Genomic DNA, 21,357 nt, shown 5'->3' on the forward strand with positions numbered 1-21,357 from the left:
TATTTAAACTCTGTAGGTTTCAAGCTGTGTGACAACTGGTAGAGCAGAAAGGGTTATAAAAACAATAGTGCACAACTGAATCATTTTACAAGATAAATAAATATTTTTAAAATGGTGTTGATATCATTTCTGGTTTTGAGCTATTTGCATTATAATAGAAGCTAAAAGGCAATCTATTCTTTCTTTTTTTCTCCTGATTTTCTATGGATCATTTTCCAATATTTGCTTTTTGGAGAACCATTGTAAAAAAAAAAACATTCCTTTGCCTTTATTATTAACACAACAACAGAGCAAATCAATGAACAGACCTCAGCAGACTGATAACTAAGTGTTAAACTTACTGTACACTGACAATAGGCATAAGAGAAATTGCGAGGCCAACCAAAATCCTAGCCTCATAGAGCTGGAGGGAGTTGCAAGGGTCAGTAATCCAGTCCGCTGCATTCATCTGATTTGTTAGACCTAAATAATTCCTGACAGATGAACATTCAGTTTCAAAAACGGAGAAAAAAGTCTCCAAGAAAGATTGGATAACTTCCCTGGACAGTTTGTTGCCGTATCATTCTGCAATAGCAACAACAGGGAAAGACTTGTATTCTTTAGGTATTCTTTAGATACCTGGTTAGAACTAAACTAAACAAATGAACGAACAAGCAAGCAAGCAAAAAACTCACCCAAATTTTTCTCCCTCCAATTTTGTCAGCTGCAGCTGGTCTTGCAGTACACAGATAGTGTAAAGGGAAGAATATGATTCTGTGCAGCTGAGGTTCATTTCCCAGCATACTCTTGTTCAGCAGTCAAGCTCCCCAGGGGACCAGAACCAGTTTCCGCAAAACAGAAAGTTGTCTGCTATTTTTCTGTAGGGAAGAAATAGGCCCTTCCAACTCTTCAGTTATTGTCATGTAAGACATTGCACGGTGGTTTATATGAATTCAGTACTCACTTCACTTTTCGTTTTTTCTCCTGGTTTTCTTTTGATCCTTTTCCAGTAAGGGCAAGGGCATGTGGTTTGGGAATTCAATGCCATTAGAGTTGGCAAGCAGCAGATTAAAGGGTTTGGAGACACCAAGAGAACAGAGTTAAATCAAAGGTGGAAAAAAGGACAAAAATTGTTTGGAAAAAGCATCTTAGGAAGCGATGAACAGTGTTTTAATAAGTAACTTTTTCAAACTACGGTTCCTAGAATCCCTCACCCAATAGTGTAACTTTTTCAAGCATTATTATTACATTATTATTATTATTATTATTATTATTATTATTATTTATACCCCATTTTTCTCGCTCCTCAAAGGAGACTCAAAGTGGTTTACATGAAAAGGATTTCAATACAAAATTCAAACAGAATTAAAAATGGTATTAAAGATTCAGTTAAAATCCATAAAAACTGATAAAAACTCATTCAAAATTAAAGAACCCCCGACTTGATCTTTAAAACCATCTTATTTAAAAGCCTTCCTGAATAAAAAGGTTTTACTGGGTTGTTGTAGGGTTTTTGGGATGTATGTTCTAGAATTATTCTCTCCTGACGTTTTGCCTGCATCTGTGGCAGGCATCCTCAGAGATTGTGAGGTTTTAGCAATGGAAGGACAGCAGGGAGTTCCAGAGTTGAGGGGCAGCCACCAAGAAGGCCCCCTCTCTTGTTCCCGCCAACCAAGTTTGAGATGGAGGTGGGACTGAGAGAAGGGCCTCTCCTGAAGATCTCAGGACTCAGGCAGGCTTCTACAGGGTGATGCAGTCAATCAAATAGCTGTATGTAGGAATCAGAAATGGGATGGAAAAATTACCTAATGGGGAAGGTATTAAAGGGTCGGAATTAATAATAAGGCCTGTAGAAAACATCATCTTTTCACATGTTAAGCCCTTTATTTCAGTGCAGAGATTTTAACTCATAATTAACACTTTGTCTCTGAAACAAGGGGAAATAAAAAGAACAATAGAGTGGATCGTTGCTGGTAGGTTTTAGAAGAATCACATTGTGCTCTAAAGCATAGTTACCGGTATATACTAATGATATTGACTGAGTTATTTGAACTTACCTGCAACAATAATATGAAGCAAATTCCTTAATCCCAATGTTTAATCATTTGTTACTAGCAAAGTTCTCTGTGGAAGGATAAGGATAAATAGAATGCTCAAAATGCCCTATTGAGAAATTGGTCAGCCAGCACAAGATGTTCTTCATATTGTCGAAGGCTTTCATGGCTGGAATCAGGGGGTTGTTGTAGGTTGTTCGGGCTGTATGGCCATGTTCTAGAAGTATTCCCTCCTGACGTTTTGCCTGCATCTACAGCAGGTATCCTCAGAGGTTGTGAGGATGCCTGAGGATGCCTGCCATAGATGCAGGTGAAACATCAGGAGAATATGCTTCTAGAACTTGGCCACACAGCCCAAAAAACCTACAACAACACTAGATGCTCTTCACTTGAGAGCTTTGTTAAAAATAGAATTTAAATTTAAAAATAGACATGTTCATATAAATTACCTTTCTTGTAGAAATGAAAAAGAATGAAGCTGTAATGCAAGAAGTCATTGGGGAGGTCTCATTTTAATTCTTCTTTGTTAAAAGTGAGAATTAATTAAGTGAAAATTTGCATTCCTATGGAGGAATTATGACATCCCTACCAAAACTACTCACAGTGTTACCTTGGATACACAGAACGCATGAGGAAGTCATGCCCAGTGTTTGCTAAGTATGATGTGAGAATCAGTAAAGAGCCATCGGAAGAGAAAGTGATATCGAGGTGGCGAGGCAAGGATGCTTCAGGAAGAAGAAGTAGATCAAGTAGCAGGTACTTCAACATAGAATCATAGAGTTGGAAGAGCCCACAAGTGACATCCAGTCCAACCCCTGCCATACAGGAATATGCAATAAAAGCATTTCTGACAGATTGCCATCCAGCTTCTGTTTAAAAATCTCCAGAGGAGGAGACTCCACCATAGGCCAAAGTCAAGAAGCTCTTACTGTCAGGAAGGCCTTCATAATGTTTACTGATTCTTATATCAAGTTGGTGATTCTGTTCCTCTTCTAAGAAGCACCCTCATGCTTGTCCTTTTGGTTTTCTTTTCTTTTACCCTGATATAATCAAATCCTAAATATTAGTACAGACTGTCATTTTTACAGCAATTAGCAATACAATTAATATTTTCACCTCTGGGTTTGCCATTCTTTTAAAGCTTAGAACTTAATCATATCATAAGATATGGTCCACAGCATCTAAATGGGGAAGTGCTATGGTATCATTACGCTTTGGGTGAGTTCACATATACATGTGTTTAAGATTGTGGTCATAGGAATTTAAAATATTTTTCCAAAAAAGTGTTTTGCCACTGTGGGAATTGAATTGTCAAATAGACGAGTCTTTGGATTGATCTGTCATGAATGTTATGTTTCTGGTAGTATTCTGCAATATGACCCAAAAGCTAGTCAAAATCTGACTTTGAAGGATCTTTATCTTTAGTACATCACCATTAGTAGTCACATCTGTAAAATACAACATAGCAAGACTCATTCAATTGATGATCGTTTACAGCACTTTAACTGCAAAGGCTCAATGTTATGGAATCCTGGGAGTTGTAATTCTGCAAGGTCCTTAACCTTCACAGCCAAATAGTGATGGTGTCTCAAGAAACTTCACATCCTAGCTTATCATAATCTTAAGCTATGACAATTAAAATTCTATGAAACGGCATTAATTCTATAGTGTAGATGCACCCCAAGATGCCCTCCCCTCAGAAAAAAATCTCTGCGTACATACTGTGATATTGTGCATTTTAAAAATATTCACACACATGTTTGTTGTTTATCATATTTTATTAATCATAAGGAAATGGAAAAGTGCTAATCCAAGAAGACACCAATTTGAGAAAGTTTTAAAACTACAGGTTTTGAACACTAGTCACATTTCAAGATTTATTCTGGACAAATTTCCATGTGTTATTTTTGAGTGGAGACAAGATTTTCTGTGCAGGAAACATGGTAGTTGGGTGCTTAATTGTGTGCAAAATTTGCACATGATATTTGTGCACAGAAAATAGCATTTTCTACATATGAAATACCTTTCCTTTTTGTGGAAAATAACGATTTCGCAGACATATATTTCGTATGTAGAAAATACTATACTTTTGGTCTTTGGTACTTTGGGACTTATTCTGTGCAAAATTGTACATGTCATTTTGAGTAGAAAATAGTATTTTCTGCACATAAGGTTTTTGCACAGAAAATCCGCTTTGTATGAAAATTTTGTTTTCTGAGCAAAAATATATATGTGTGTGTGCAAAAAGTCCCCAACTGTGAAGATTCTCACCAGTCCAGGTTTCTCATTGTCAAGATTTCTCAATATTTGAGAAGCATGTTTTGACCATCATTCAAATATTTCCGAAGATCCTTTCCACCCTATAAAGCACTAAAGTTCTTTCATAGGCCACAAATCCATCTGTCTTTCTGTTGCTTCCATTTCTGTAGTTTTGTTTCAAATCCTTATGGACTAAAAACTTGGTCTTTTAAAACTAAAATCACTGAATGCTCAGATTGTCTTGTAAATGAATTTTCTGCTGTGTCCATTAGAACCAAAGAACATTCTGCACTCAAGAACTTTTGTCATCCCATGTGTAGAAAAACATTTCAAAGAATTGTATGTCTGGCTATTAAATGCTGCTTTACAAATCTTAGCCATGCTGTCGGTGAACTACTATGGTAGCTCCTCCGAAGTATTCATCCCAGGGAGAGGTCTAATGCAATTTCTATTTAGGAGAGAATAGATGACTGTTACAATTATTCAGCTCCTAAGTGCACTTTCTATTAACATACCAGTCCCTGAATGAGTCAAAATTACAGTCATTAAGGTTTCCTGATCAAAACAATACCTTTCTTCTTGCCTTAAACGTGCAGCTGCTGCGTAGGATTTAACAAGCAGTAGTTTTTGTTGAATCTCTGAACATTCTGTGTAGAACTGATGACATCTTTCCTTATGCTCTTCCATGGATCCCAGAGAAGCATATGCCTGCACTAAAATCTAACTCAAAATTATGGATGCTAGGGATATAAAAGTATGTGAATTGTCTGTTGGCTTTTAGGATTATAGTCGGGGATAGGCGTATCTTCTATGAATGTATCAAATCCTTTTTATCTAGGCAACTAGCAATTACCACATTTTGTGATCATGAATACCTTATGTGCATGTTCTCTTGACCACCCATCTCTATGCCTTGGAAAATCTTTCTTTGTACCTGTAGACACAGTACAGGTTGAGTATTCCTTATCTGAAATGCTTGGGCCTAGAAGCTTTTTTTAAGGGTTTGGAATTCATTTATTTATATTTGGATTTTGGAATACGAGCACATGCATAATGAGACACATTGGAGATGGGACACACCTCTCAACATGAAATTAATTTCGTAGCTTGAATGTAATTTTATACACAATATTTGTAACAGTTGTGTTTACAAAACAAAGTTTGTGTACACTGAGCCATAAGAAGGCAAACATCTTGCTATCTCAACCTCCCATGTGGACAATTTTGGAGCATTTCAGATTTTTAGATAAGGGATATTCAATCTGTGTTGTCACAGTAGATGTTCCATAATTCATAGATGTCCCTAATGGAGGATGATGGCTCCAATGTAAATAAAGTAGGAAATCCATGCTAGGATTTAGCAGTGGTTTAAATTAGAAAGTTGTTATTGGAGGCACTGATCTTATTTTACAACTGAATCCAGCAACCTCCCGCCCTTGGGTGTCCCTCCCTTTGATGTCAATTATTATTGCTTTCATTTTTAAAATATTTAGTCTGGTTTTCTTTCTTTTTTTAATTTCCCCGGCTATTGTGATTTCTGAACTGCATGGAAATATACACTAAATTTCATTGGTTCCAAATAATGTTCCTTTTTTTTTTATTTTAGGCGATGGGAAGGAGGGGACCCTGGTGTGTCCAACCAGAAAACACCAACAACTATCCTCTTAACACCAGAAAAAAAATTCCATAGTTTTGGTTATGCAGCCAGAGATTTCTACCATGACTTAGATCCCAACGAGTCAAAGCACTGGTTGTATTTTGAAAAATTTAAGATGAAGCTTCACACAACTAGTGTAAGTGAAATGAATGTATTTGCACTTCTAACTGAATATATGTTAGTCATATGCACACACACTCACGGAAAGCATGGTATAGCAGTTTGATTTAGACTAGGATTTGGAAGTCTAGACTTGAATCCCCATCCAGTCATAGAAGCCCACTTGGGGTGAATCTATACTATAGAATTAATCCTGTTTACACCACTTTAACTGCCATGGCATCATGGAAACCATAGAATGTTGGTGCCTACCAAACTATAAATTCCAGCTTTCCATTGCATTGAGCCATGGCAGTTAAAGTGGTGTCAAACTGCATTAATTCCACAGTGTAGATTCAGTGTGATTGTGGATGATTCCCATTCTAGGAAATGGAAAAACCCCTCTAAAAAATTCTGCCTGAAAAACTTTATGGTAAGGCTGGCATAAGTTGGAATTGATTGATGACACAACAGAAACAAAGATATATTACACACAGACTTGGAGAAATGCTTTCTGGAGCAATTTTCCCCTTTTGGGGAGATTGTCTAGCCTTTAAAAATTAATGCCATTCTTGTCACCATTAGTTACACCGAGTTTCAGAGTTTCACTCCCTAAGTCATCAATACATGCAATGCCTGAGGTAAAATGTACCTTAGTAGCGACAGATTCCAGGAAGACCTCACTGATAAATGAGGGCCATTTCAGACTTTATGCAATAAATGTCTCTGCCAGGGAATACTCTCAAGCATGAAGAAGAGATAATGTTTCTTCTAAAACTTAGTAATAGGTACAGAACATGAATTGGAGAGCCACAGTTACCCCAGGCTCCAATCTTGATCAAATTACCACATATAGTCCCATCTCTCCCCTTTATATTGTGCAGTCTTCATTATAGCAAGCACTGATGTGTAGATTTGCCGTATAAGCAATGGTCTGGAGTTTAGTGCTCATTTACACACGACATGGTGTAGTTATGTGAATAGTATCATTCAAGAGCTATAAAAACTATTATGTGTTGCTTAATAATTACATAGATTGCCAGCCTGCTTATATGTCTTCAATGTTGTTTAAAATGAATCAGTGAAATACACAGTCAAAATTCTATAATTTGGAAGGGCAAATTTGGAATAATAGCAGGCAAGATGGTTCTTAAATATAGGCAAGGGGGGAGATTAAGGGTTGTGGATTGGGGGGTTGTCTAAGAGATCCAGATACTACCATATTTAGCAAAGTTATGAGGAAGAAATACATGTGGAAAGTTAGTTGAGGGTATGACTGAATCAGAAAAAATGAACACATTATTGTCAGGACAGATTGCCATTACCTTATACTTTAAGCAAGCAAGTCCAGTAAAGACAATTTGGAAGCTTTCTTCAGCACAGGAGGCAGACTTTGCTGAAAGTCTTAGGGAGGATCCAGCCAGGCCTTTATCCTAGGAGAATCCACATTTTAAAAATGTGCATGTTCCTGGGGGCCTGTCCACACCCACCCCAGAAAGCATGTGCTTTCTGGGGTGGGTGTTCAGACATTCCCTCAGGCTTAGCCTGAGAGAACATCTGGAGGCCCTACCCCCCTCCCCCAAAGCCCCAGACCCCTTAGAAGATTAATGAAAATGTACCTGGCCTCGATAACAGGCTTCGGCCAGCTCTCCTGGCATGTAGAAATGATGCACCAGGAGAGGGAGGGGGAGCGATTTTCCTCCCCCCCCCCCCCCCCGGTCTCCTAGCTCGTCATTTCTATGCACTGGGAGAGCTGGCCGAAGCCTGTAATGGAGGCCGGGTAAGTTTTCATTACTTTTCTAAGGGGTCTGGGGGTTTGAGGGGAGGGAGTTGGGTATTCTCATAGTTTACTCGGCTTATTTAGCCTGGTAAACTGTGGGAATACTGTCCGGACTACAGTATTCTGCAGTCCAGAACCGAAAGTAGTAGGTTTATCCCACACCTTCCAAGAAGGCGCAGAATAAACCCACTATCTAATTAATTCACTACAAACCAGGGTTGTCCTGGTATGTATCAAATTAATTCGGGACTGTCCAGAATGTCTGAACAGCCCCACCTTTATTGTGGTAGATACCACAATAAAGGTACTGTCTGGGCGGGCCCCAAGTTTTCAGCCAGGTGAAAGAAGTATGGGGACACAAATAGGCATGACACCAAATGTCCTTGCCATTTTTCATGAGCTCCTGAAAGCATGGAAGCAGCCTGCTAATCCCTTGGCTGATTGTCTGGTGCTACACAGCAGCACTCCATGGCCGACCTGATTGAAGAAGACTTCAGTTAGGTCTGTGTGGGAAGCATAAAATTATATGTTCAAGGAAGTCTTTCCATGCCTGCCAATCCCCGGGATAATGTTAGTGGGTGAATTGCTGAAGAATCAATGTTCGTTTAACTCCTGTCACAACTTTGGCAGGTTGGCATGAAGCAGAATTGATAAAATAGGGGCGATGGTAGGCAATATATTGGGACTGGTTGTAACAAAATGACACACCCATTTTGTACATATACATAATATGGGATCCATGGCTTGCACCCATGTGGAATCTCAGTTCTACCATCTCAGTGCTGCCAGAGCAAAAAGAGACACCTTGTGCGTAACCTGACGAATCATGTCCTTTCAAGGCAAGCGCCAGTAGCATTTGACACTTACTACTTCCTTTTAATAATTGTCTTATCATTTTCTTCCCCAAGAATCTGTCCCTGGAAACAGACTTGACAGCTGCAAATGGAAAGAAAGTCAAGGCACTTGATATATTTGCTTACGCTCTGCAATACTTCAAGGAACAAGCGTTGAAGGTAAAGAGATGCCACCTGTCTGTAGTTCCTTATATTTATAACTCTGACAAATGCTGGCCCTACAAATTTAGCCTTGCCAGACTTCAGCCTGCAGAGGTTTTTCATGCAAACATAGTGGAACAGCTGCAGGAAATAGACAAGCCCTGATCATGGTAAAGTGTCCTCGAGACTTATAAGCAGCCTCCTTCTTAATGAATTTTCTGACTGTGATGAAATTCATAGTATAAAAGAATTTTGTCTCTGGGAAATGATTTTTGTCTGAGAAAAGAAAAGAAATTGTAAGTAGCAAGATAGCAATCTGACCAATCAGGTCTGACTATAGGTCAGAAATTGTGTTTCTGCAAGATTCTCTAGTTTGTTTTATAGATAGATAGATAGATAGATAGATAGATAGATAGATAGTACAGTTACAACAAAAAGAAGAAGAAAGGAGTTTGCAAAAGTATTTATTAATTATTAAGGTAAAGGTAAAGTTTTCCTCACAGCCTCTGAGAATGCCTGTCTTAGATGCAGGCAAAACGTCAGGAGACAATGTTTCTAGAACATGGCCATACAGCCCAAAAAACCTACAACAACCCAGTGATTCCGGTCATGAAAGCCTTCGACAATACATAGTAAAGGTTTCCCTTTGACATTAAGTCTAGTTGTGTCAGACTCTGGGGTGGTGGGGGGGGGGGGGTAGTGCTCATCTCCATTTCTAAGCTGAAGAGCTGGCATAGTCCATAGACACCTCCAAGGTCATGTGGCTGGCATGACTGCATAGAGTGCCGTTACCTTCTCGCTGGAGCGGTACCTATCGATCTACTCATATTTGCATATTTTTGAAGTACTGGATTGGCAGGAGCTGGGGCTAACAGAAAGAGCTCACCCCGCTCTCTGGATTTGAACCACCAATATTTCAGTCAGCAAGTTCAGCAGCTCAGCAATTTAACCACCACTGGGGGCTCCATTTATTAATTATTCTATTTATTAAATATTATTATTATTAATTAATTAATGTATCCTGGCCATATTTCCAAAATATATTTTTCATGCCAAAGGGAAAAGATCAGAAAAGAAAGTAGAATATGAAAAAAAATCTATTCCAGGCAAAATGAATCTATTTCACCATAGATACATTTGCAAAATGGTATCTTGTGTTCAAATAAATTAACAGTATTGTTTGTGCCTCAACAGCCAGAATAGTATGCAATTATGAGCACACAGACAAATAAGGACAATTATCCAGCATACCCAAATAAAAATACTCCAGGTTTCTTGTTCAGCATTTGCCATGGCAACATAAACCATTCATTCTAACAACGTGATGATTCATTATAATAAACAGCTCTGTTGACAATCCGGTCTCATGATGGAGAAAGAGCAACTTTCCCGAAGCTTTTATCACAACATGAATGAGATGGTCTGTGGCAGAGGAGGCTGTGCATTCCATTAGTTAGTGAAATCCCTGGAGATTCCTGCTCCCACCCCATGCTATTTTTGTGGTTTTCTCCAGACTTAATAGCCTACCCTTTTGCTGACAAAAAGGAAGTGATAAATTGCCTCTCTGGAAGTTTTTAAGAGCAGTTTTTCATCTTTTCAAAGGTCACAAGCCAAGCTTCTCCTATTTTTTCAAAACTAAATGGGACCTTTTGATCACTTCCTGTTAGCTTATTTGTTCATTTTTGTTTTCATGTGTGGCTACTTAGCCCTTAAGTATTCCAGATATATAAAACTGAGTAACAGATCCACCAGAAAGAAGGAACCTTGTAGCATTTTTAAGACTAACCCATTCATTTCATCATAATGTTTCATAGACTCTGAAGCATGGTAACATCTGATAAAGTAGAGTGATGTCCATGAAAATGCATGATGAAATAAATTGGTTAGTCTTAAAGGTGCCACAAGATAACTTTTTTATTTATATATTATTGTGTTTTTTATATAATCTGATGTAGAGATTGATAAATCAAAGATACTTGAAATACCAACATTATCCAAATGGATGGATGAGACAACAACATTTAAGCTTTCTTTTGGCTCAAAGTACACAAACTCTTTAAAAACACCATATGAAATTGCCTTTAGGTTATGTGTACAAGGTGTATCCAAAGTGTAAATGAATTCATGTGGGTCCCATCTCCAAGATATCTCATTATCGGTATTTCAAAATCCAAAACACCAAGCATTATAGATAAAGGATACTCAGCCTGTATTGGTAGATTTCTGATGATATGTGGTGGGTCAGCAAGGGATTTCTAAATGCCCTTCCACACTGCCATATAACTCAGAATATCAAGGCGGATAAAGCACAATATCTGCTTTGAATGGGATTATCTGAGTCCACACTGCCTTATAATCCAATTCAATGTGGATTTTATATAGCTGTGTGAAAGAGGCCTAATTCTCAGTTACTGAACAAGTCTCTGGTCCTCTAAATTTAAGCTGCTAAAATGGATGGATCCCACCAAGGCCCTGTCTTTCCGTGGTTGTGGGGTTGATGCTCCTACTAAACAAGAGGCTATGCTGATGATGATAGTACTGCTGTTGGTAGGATCTTCCAAGTCAGACAGATCTTCGCTGAGGAGCCAGTTAAATCAAATTACTGCTGATCAGTAGCAGTAGTGGAAGGGGATGCAAGCAGAGGATCTCTGCAGTAGAATTTTAGCTAACTCTTGCACATACTAAGCTGAAGCCTCACCAATAAAACATTCTTAATGTCTCTTATCACGAAAACTCTATGATAAGACAGTTAGGGGGTGCCCTGGAAGCATCCAGTCACGAAACCATTTCCAGAATGTCTCCACCCCTGCATCCCCTGCTCCCAAAAAACAAACTTCAACGTTCACTTATAAATATGTGAGGGGAAGTCATAGGGAGGAGGGAGCAAGCTTGTTTTCTGCTGCCTCGGAGACTAGAATGTGGAACAATGGCTTCAAACTACGGGAATGGAGATTTGACCTGAACATTAGGAAGAACTTTCTGACTGTGAGAGTTGTTCAGCAGTGGAACTCTCTGCCCTGAAGTGTGGTGGAGGCTCCTTCTTTGGAGGATGGATGGCCATCTGTCAGGGGTGCTTTGAATGCAAATTTCCTGCTTCTTGGAAGGGGGTTGGACTGGATGGCCCACAAGGTTTCTTCCAACTCTATGATTCTATGATTCCGTTTTCTGCAAAGACGGGAATTACAGGGAACCCATACTTTAAAAATTAAATTACAAGTGTGATGTAGTGGTGATAACATCCACAGCAGTCATTTAAAATAAATAAAATGCAACATAATGTGGTATTCATATTTGTTAGTTAAATAGCAAATATTTGCCAGCAAGATTAATGATTAAAGGAGTACATTGAGACCGTCCAGCCACCTTTCCTGCAAAAACATACACGAAATATTTCCTTTTGTTTGCCAACTTTTGAACTCTGTCAAGGAAAAACATGCCCTTCCTGATTGCACATTTTCCTTGGTCCTTCGTGTCAAGGTGTAATTGGAACCTTTCTTTTGACATTTCATGCATTCTTCCCAACTAGCCAGTTCTTTAAACAGTGCGACCTAGACATAACATTAAAGACATGAAATGTGTACATTATTTTCACAGGAGCCTCAAGAAAGCTACACCATTTTCTCAAAACAGCTGGTATCAATTTTAGGCCTCACTGTAAACTCTGCTTTCATTGACTCCAGGAGCTGAGCGATCAGGGAGGAGAAACAATTGATAACTCTGAGATACGATGGGTCATCACGGTGCCAGCTATCTGGAAGCAACCTGCAAAGCAGTTTATGAGGCATGCTGCATATAAGGTAAGATCATTATTGTGGAGCCAAATTGCAGGAGTGGGAGGTTTGACAAACTCCTAACTTTGCAAACCTCAATTAGTATTAAACTCACTCAAAGGTTATAATCAGCAATTGTCCCAATGTCTTTTGATTTTGCAGGTATATTAATGTAAGAGATAAGATAGTTTTATTGTGAACAAAGCAGCTCATTAGGAACCCATATTAGGAAATTATTTCTTGAAAATACTCTACTCTGGCAAACCAAGCAAATACCTGTTTGAGTTGCAGAGTCACAGGAATTAAAAGGTGAATGTTTCTATCCTAACCTGGCCATATCTTATAGGGCTCTTCCACACAGTCCTATTATCTCAGGATATTAAGGCAGAAAATCCCACATTATCTGAGTGTGGACTGAGGGCGGATCCAGACAGCCTTTTATCCCATAAGCATCCACGTTTAAAAAACACGGATATTTCAGGGAGGCTGTCTACACAAACCCCAGAAAGTTCATGCTTTCTGGGGTGGGTGCCCAGATGTTCTCTTGGGACTAGCCTGAGAGAATGTCTGGAGGCTTTACCTCCCTCCCCCAAAACCCCAGACCCCTTAGAAAAATAAAATAAACTTACGGGCCTCTAGTGCACTCTCGTAGCAGCTCTCCCAGTGCATAGAAATGATACGCCAGGACAGCGGGAGGATTCCCACCCCCCCCCCCCCGCTCTCCTGGCACATCATTTCTACACGCCAGGAGAGCTGCTAAGAGAGTGCACTGGAGGCCAGGGTTATTTAGCCTGGTAAACTGTGGGAATACTGCCTGAATTCAAGTATTCCAAGAAAGCGTGGAATAAATCCACTATCAAATGAATTCGCTACAAACCAGGGTTTTCCTGGTTTGTAGCGAATTAATTCGAGACTATCCAGAATGTTACCGCAATAAAGCTACTGTCTGGACAGGCCCTCAGATAACTCAGTTCAAACCAGATATTGTGGGATTTTCTTCCTTGATATTCTGAGCTATAGGGCTATGTGAGTACAAGTAACACTCTTTTCTGCTAGTCTCCATTCTGTCTGTCATTCCTCCGTTTTCTCTATGCAACAAAAATAAGATGAGGAGGAAGAGACAGACAGTCCTAGAAGATTTCAACCTGGAAACACTGGAAGCTACCATTTCCTTAACACAATGAAGCCAAATTTCCTGAGCATTAATTAAGTTCCTGTCCATTCAAGGCACACAAATTAGGTTTCTGTCTTAAGTTATTCACTTCATTCTTGGGAGATAAACCAAGGGTCACTGCAAGAGGAAGGACTTAGGAAGAGTCACCTTGGAACAGGGCTAAAGAAGTGGCAGAATGAATCAATGACAGGGCATCTCAGCCTAACAACAGAGGTAGTTAGTTTTTATCCCTTGATTCCATCAAGCATTCAGGAGGACATGGACAGTATATACAAATCATTTGGCTGATCAGCTTAATTTTCTTTGGCCTAGTTGGTAAGGTTGCTACCTTTACTGACTCCCCAAAACGAATGTACTTTTTTAAATGGCAGTAAGCTGTATCAAGGTGATAAGTATCAATGTGTTTCTCCCAAGTTCATGTAGTTTCTCCCATACCTGCCATTCAAGAGTACTGTTTGCTATTCTGAGAGTAGCATTTGCTATGCTGAATACACACGCGCGCGCGCACGCACACACACACACACACACACACACACACACACACACACATACACGGTCTGCAAGAGAAGAAAGAGGCCTGGCTTCTTTTATCATATTTCCTTCAGATACCCAATGCCTACTGAACAGACAGACTGACTAACGAAATATGTAGTAGTGACTATGAAAGCAAGTTGAATTCTGCAACCAGAAAACAAAAATTCTGTAGTCAAACATCTAGAAAGGTGCTGCACCTCAACTCCTACAAATTACACAGTTGTTCTACCTATCTAAACCTTTCAAGTAGCAAAAGCTATCTCTCTTGAATTCAAAGACATAGCAGTGTTGGTCTGGAATATCAATATGCAAGAGGATCTTGTAGCACCTCAGAGACAAACAGCAAAGTTTGCAGCATGCGTTTTTGTAGATGAAGTAGGCTTCTGTGATCAGGCTTCCACAATGTAGGAAAGCCTATCTACATGTAGAGAAGTCTATGTGCAGGCAGATCTGGCCCTGCCATTAACAGAATGAAGCAACCACCTTAGGCATAGATAGATACTTGGGAATATCCTTAATGAGTTTTCTTGCCATTCTCCTCTGTTAGAAGATGGAGCTGTATATGCCACACAATCTTTTTGGCCTTCTTCCTCGGATATTTTAGATTTAAGTACCAACTACATAGTCAGTTTCTGCATAAGGACTAAGGACCTCATCAGACAGAGATCTGAATGTGTTTTGGTTTTGTAGAATAGACTAGGAAGCTTTGCATGCTGAAATATTCATTGTCTTAGCCCATTTGTTTTTCATTATGGGTCCATATTTTATATTGCCTCATCACCCCATGTGGATTCTTGTTCAGATGTGTATAAGTAACACAAACATGGTGTGAAACGAGAACAAGATGGTAGACTCTGCTTCAGTTTGGAGAAGCACTTATGAACCCTCCTACCTGTTGATCCCATCTTCCTTAGTATTTAGTGATTCAAAGTAAAATGACAATCTGTTCTTGGACCTAGTGTTGTTTTTGTTAAAATGACTGATGATTTGTCAGTATGCTTGCCATGTTTAGCTGTCTTATCCACAGTCAGGGACTATGCAGTGCATGTCTTCTAAATGTTCATAAACCCTTAACATGTTGTTTAGATCCTTCCTAATCCCTTCCAATATTTTGAACTTGTCTCTAATGTTGAGCAACATTTTTCTCAACAGTCTGTATTGTGGGATTGCTAATGCTAGTGACTGAAGCAAATCACTTAAAGCTTCTCAAGGAAGGACACGGTTGTAGGTAAAGCTGAAACATTAGAGACTTGTGTGTTATCTTTGTTGTCGCCTGCTTGCTGTTTGTGTGCATGTGTTCCTGTGGAATGGAAAAGAATAGTGTCAAGAACAATTAGAAAAATGATATTTAAACATTTTTTTCCATCTGTGACACATTGGAGTGTTGTTGAATACTGCTTGTATCTGTGGTTTTTGTTCTTCGTTAGTTTTTTTGGTTTGTGATTGTGTTTTTCTAGCGATGGAAAAGTGAAGCTTTTAGTTGAGAGCCTCTAATAAGCCCAAAGAAATCTTAGGGAAGTAATAATATCCAAATTTTAGTCATTGTTACTTGGGATGGTTGTGTTGTGTTTAATTATAAACTGCCTTCTATACCTCTTGAAGAGGAAAGAAAACTAGAGAGAAAATGGTCAGGCAATAGCATCAAAACAAGAAAAAAAAGATGTGGATTACTAAATAGAATTCCAGTAATATCAGTTCCTTGCTGACAAACTTAAGCTCAAATGGACCCATGGAAATATAATTATAATGCTATGAATTCTACTCATAACATTTGTTAGATTAAGTACACTTAGTCTGAACCTCTTTATTAGAGAAAGAAATGTTTTCAGCAACAGTGAAAGATGTTTGAATGGAAACAGGTGAAGGCTCTTTCACAATGTTTGAAGACAAGGAATTGATATGTCAGCAAGAATCATCCTTCTTAAAATAAGCCAGATTATTTTTCATTCTGTAAATTTAGTAGAAATATTGTGATACTTTGTAACTAGATATATATTTTTGTTCCTATATTAAAAAGAGCAGTACAACAAAATCTCATGGAAGTATGAATGAATGAATGAATGAAACTTTATTTATAGCCCACCCTATCGATCTCACCGAAGGAACTCGGGGCGGCTTACAACAAATACACAGTGGCAAACATTCAATGCTAAATAATAATATGCAAACAAATAAAAAACAATTCAATAAATAACAGAACAACTCAAGTAAACCAAATATGACACAATACACATAATCACAAACATATTAAATCATTAAATCCTTAAAATCTCTTTAAAACATTTATAGAATTAGACTAAAACCGCAGATTAACAGGGTGGATATTAGAAGCTAGGCAAGAGTGAATATAGATGTACTTAATCTTCTTCCTCTCCATAGGCTAAATTACACAGATGTAGCTTTTTAAAAGAGAGGAGGGAGGAGGCCATTTTTAATTCTTTAGGCAGGGAGTTCCAGAGGTGGGGAGCAGTCACAAAGAAGGCCTTATCTCTCGTTTCCACCAGCTAAACTTGAGACGGGGGTGGGACTAAGAGGAGGGCCCCCTCGGCTGACCACAGCACTCGTGTTGTTTAGTATAGAGAGATGCCGTCCTTCAAATAGTCCTCTACAGATATTTTCCAATATCTACAGAAAAATATATATCTGTGGATGCTATATATTTATTTACTTGAGATATTTTAATTAGTTAAAATTTCTCAAGAAAAGATGTTCCATTCTGTGTGGCGGGAATCCTATTATGATTCTTTTCATTTGACTTTTCACCTTTTCAAAACCTTCATCGAATTATTGTCATCAAAACACTGGAAATACATAGCAATTGGTCTCGTTGCTGAGTTCTATACTAATGACTTGTTGTATATCAGGTTTTGTTGTTTTTTAAGAACTGGGTTTTTGAAAGACTTCTGCTAGGAGTTGCTTTGAACCTTGCCTTTTTCTTAAATTAATATCCAGATGTGGTACAAAAGGATTAACACTACAATCTTCTGTATATTTACTTAGAAACAAGTACCATTGTGTTGAGAGGGATGTAAATTGCATATATGATCATATATGATTATAGTCATAATACTGGATTCTAGTCTGGAGGGCTTCACTTCTTTGGAAAACACTCTCTTTTTTAAAAGACATTCTTTCAGCTCACATTGCACTTTAAATTCTTCAACCACAGCATGTGCACTGGCTGGAATTTCTGCCACATGTAATTGAAAATCATAATATTATAGAGAGGGCTGGGGTGTCAACTGCATATTTTCTGAAGCAATGTTAGGATGAGATTCATTGGGCTAGTCAGGTATAGTCTTAAGAAGATCATAAATCTGATGAAAATCTTTTACAGACATTAGCTGGCTGATCAATTTTTGAATTATATTTAGCTTTCCTTTTCTGGCTCTCCTTCATATTTAAGCCCTATTCAGATGCGACCATGGGTATATATGATTAGACTATTATAGCCCTTTGATACCACTTTAACTCCTGTGGTCCTGTACTGTGGAATCTTGGGATTCATAGTTTGGTGAGGAAATTTTCTACCAGATTTCAGAAGAGTACCTAACTCAGCAAATCCCAGGATTCCACAACATGGACCCAAAGTAGCTAAACTGTTATAATGGTCCATGCTAGTACATCCCCTGTTTCCATGTCTGGTCATGACAGCTGAATGGTGAAAAATGCTGATTGGAAGAAAATAAACTCATTTGGGAAATGGTACTGGAGAAGGGATCTGCAGATATCGTTTACTGCTAAAAAGGCAAATAAATGGAGTGTATTCCATGTAGATGCACTCAATCAGGGAAGTAACACTCCTGAGTCTGCAAGGTCTGTTGAAGAGAGGGTTTCATGTGTTCACTATGAGTCGAATCAGCAATTAACAACAACCAGTGAATATATACTATTACTCCTTTCTTGAAGGAGGCAAGCATGCTAAACCAGTTGCACCCCTCTCAGCTGAGGCACAGTGAGCCCTTCCTAGGCTGAGGCCCCTTCCATATTGCCATATAATCCAGATTATCATATAAAATAATCCATATTATCTGCTTTGAACTGGATTATATGAGTCTACACTTCCATACAATCCAAAGCAGATAATCTGGATTTTATATGGCAGTGTGGAAGGGGCCAGACAGAAGCATGTTAAGAGAGCTCTGCCCTTCTCCTCCAAAGGACAGAAAGTCCTTCACTGACTGGAAGAAGCATATTAAACTGGCTGTGTGTCTATTGTGACCTTGTCACATTACCTCCAGCATCACTCCAATTCAACATGGAGCATGGGGAATACAACACCCCATGCCTTGTATCATCTGGATCCAGGTGAGGGCAATTACATGGGGAGAAGTGTAGAGTGCACATGGAGCACACGTTTCTCCCATTGATTCTACCAACACAGAAACCCTCCCGTGTTGCCCTGGTGGCGGCATGCACCAGCTCCACCCTCCTTCATCCATGGAGCTGTGCCGGGGCATCTGGTGGGAGTTGGCCAGTTCTGTGGGTGCTGTTGATTTTAGCAATGTATGAAGAGAACGAGCTTAGTCTGTTTGCTCTTTTTCAGCCTTAGCTACAAGAATGAAAATGGGCAGAACCATCTATACCAACTCAAGCTTCCAGTAGGAAAACTAGAATGTAAACAAACCAATCACAGAATGTATATAAATTCATATGTAACCTTGTCAACAAAACAACAAAAATTATAAAAATATCATTTAAACCTGAACGTCTGTTGCATTTTCACAGGCCCATCATTTGAGTGTTATTGTTGAAAAGAAAAAAAAAGTGCTGAAACACTTTTTCTCCTTTCATTCTCTTTCTTGATGTTGCTTGCATGCTTTAGTGTATATAGGACAGGAAATACAAAACAATAAGAGACAGCATAGAGGATGTCATTTCCTAAAAATAACTGAAGTTATATTTGTATAACTGAAGCTATATTTAGTGAGAACCACTCTGTATATATATATCATTGCCAGGCCTTTGGCAATTAGTCTGGGTTGTTGTTTTAGTCTGGATTGTGTTAATTTGTTTAGAAATGCTTTTAAATGTGTTTGTTGTATTTCCAATCTTCTTTATGGTTCCATTTTGTTTTATTCCTAGATTCCATTGTTTCAGTAAATAGCAATAGACTCTATTGTTTCAGTAAATAGGAGGGCCTGGCCGAAGACGTTTTACTGCCCGAGACAGAGCAGCAGATGGCATGATATTATTGCCCAAGGCAAGCTATAGAATATCCAAAGCCAGCCAAAGTACGTGAAGCATCAAATTTCATAGTCGTGGCAGTAAAAGCACAATTATAATAAATCTGATTATCTAACAGCTTTCTGCCTTTCTGCTGCCTGAAGCCTCATGGTGGGACAGCCCTACTAAATAGGATGGTTCTTTAGATTTGCCTTTTATTGAATTTCTTCTGTCCTAGTACCTTTACCCATAATTTCTCCCTGTTCCAGCAAAAACAAGTAAGCTGGGTCCTATACAGTTTCAGCCCAACTTTCTTGTCCGAATGTATCTCCCTCTATGATCCACCTTGGAGCTTAAGGTCATTGGGGGGGGGGGGGAGGCTCGCTATCCCGCCACCTTTGTAAGCGCAATTGGTGAGGATGAGAGATGGGGTCTTTTCGATGGTTGCCCTCCCCCCAGTCTGTGGAACATACTCCCAAGTGAAATTAGATCAACCCCATCTCTCATCTCCTTTAGAAAAAAAGGTCAAATCATGGCTATGGGACCAGGCATTCAGGTAGCAGGCCTAGCAGCAATAATCACAATGACTCATGAGAATTCACAATGGACAGGCTGAATTGGATTTGGATGTGGTTGTATTGTTGTTTATAATGTTTTAATGGGTATTTTATAATTTAATGTTTTAACTAATGTTGAATTTGTGCTTATATTGCTCTTGTTTGTTTTGATGTTGGCATCTAATGGCTACCAATTGTAAGGCGCCTTGAATCCGCCCCCCCCCCCTCCCCAGGAGTTGAGAAGGATGGGATATAAATATTTGAAATAATAATAAAATAATAATAATAAATATTCCATGATGGATTCTGCTTTTTCCAGCAACTGAATTAAGGCATGGGGATAATCATTCCTTCTTTTTTCCACCTCCCATCCTGCACACTCTAAAAAGCTGTTCTGAAAGGCTGAGGAATTCTGCAGAGCAGTTTTAGTGCCAAAGAGTACTGCAGAGGGAGGCATGGAGAAATACTGACTCTGCTGGCAAAAGTAGTGGAATCCAGAGGTACAATGTGAGGTCATATCCTGTGTTCCCAATTTCTTTATCAATATAAACACATACTTTATATTTGCAGATCTACCTCTCATTTTCAAAGTAGGACTCTTTTCATGCAGCCTTTCTCATGGCCTTCATAGGAAGAATGAGGGACTTCTTACCTGCGTAATCCTTATAGATCGAGTCAAAAAACAACAGGTTTAAAAACTGCAGCAAATAACATGAGCATCAGTTAATGACCTTATCACATGTAGAGCCTTTGGACCTAAGAACCCCCCCCCCCTGCCATTTCACCAGCCTTTGTGGCAATACGGCAGGGATAAGGGGTGATTCTGTCACCCCACGCACTGCTTTGTTACAGCAACGCAACATTGCTGAAGTGGTGCAAATATGTGCCGGCTCTATTGGAGCCAGCACAACATGGGAAAGCTCTTGAAGGAAGCATCATATGACGCTTCTACTCCAGTTGTGGTCAGAGTCTCCACCAGAAGGACTTTCACCACTGTAAAGGCAAAATAAATTGTGGGCCCTTCCAAATAGCCTTTAACCTGAATACGAAGGCAGAAAATCCCACAATATCTGCTTTGAATTCTGTTATCAGGGTCCACACTGCCATATAAAACAAAAAAATAAAAACATGGTCATGGGACCAAGCCTTTGGACAATAACCGTTTAGTGCAATAAGTAAATACAGATTAGTGGAACGGCCTTGGATTACGAGTTTGGATTGCATGATTTTTAATCATTTTTGTAATGTTTAATGTTTATATGTATTTTTATTTTTTATTTTAATGTATATGTTTATTTTTCTGTATGTATATTTTACGGCATCAAATTGTTGC

General features: G+C 38.9%; 1 protein-coding gene across 3 annotated transcripts in view; it reads left to right on the forward strand.

Annotated features, from left to right (window-relative positions):
- HSPA12A (heat shock protein family A (Hsp70) member 12A) overlaps positions 1-21,357 on the forward strand; it is a 62,041-nt gene that overhangs the window by 17,076 nt on the left and 23,608 nt on the right. For all 3 annotated transcript variants that reach the window (XM_060768499.2, XM_060768501.2, XM_060768500.2), the window contains exons 4-6: positions 5,899-6,085; positions 8,737-8,841; positions 12,504-12,620. In XM_060768499.2, coding sequence (XP_060624482.1) covers positions 5,899-6,085; positions 8,737-8,841; positions 12,504-12,620 — 409 coding nt within the window. The remainder of the gene's footprint in view (positions 1-5,898; positions 6,086-8,736; positions 8,842-12,503; positions 12,621-21,357) is intronic.

The sequence above is a fragment of the Anolis sagrei genome, chromosome 3 (genome assembly GCF_037176765.1).
Source record: "Anolis sagrei isolate rAnoSag1 chromosome 3, rAnoSag1.mat, whole genome shotgun sequence".
Lineage (NCBI taxonomy): Eukaryota > Metazoa > Chordata > Lepidosauria > Squamata > Dactyloidae > Anolis > Anolis sagrei.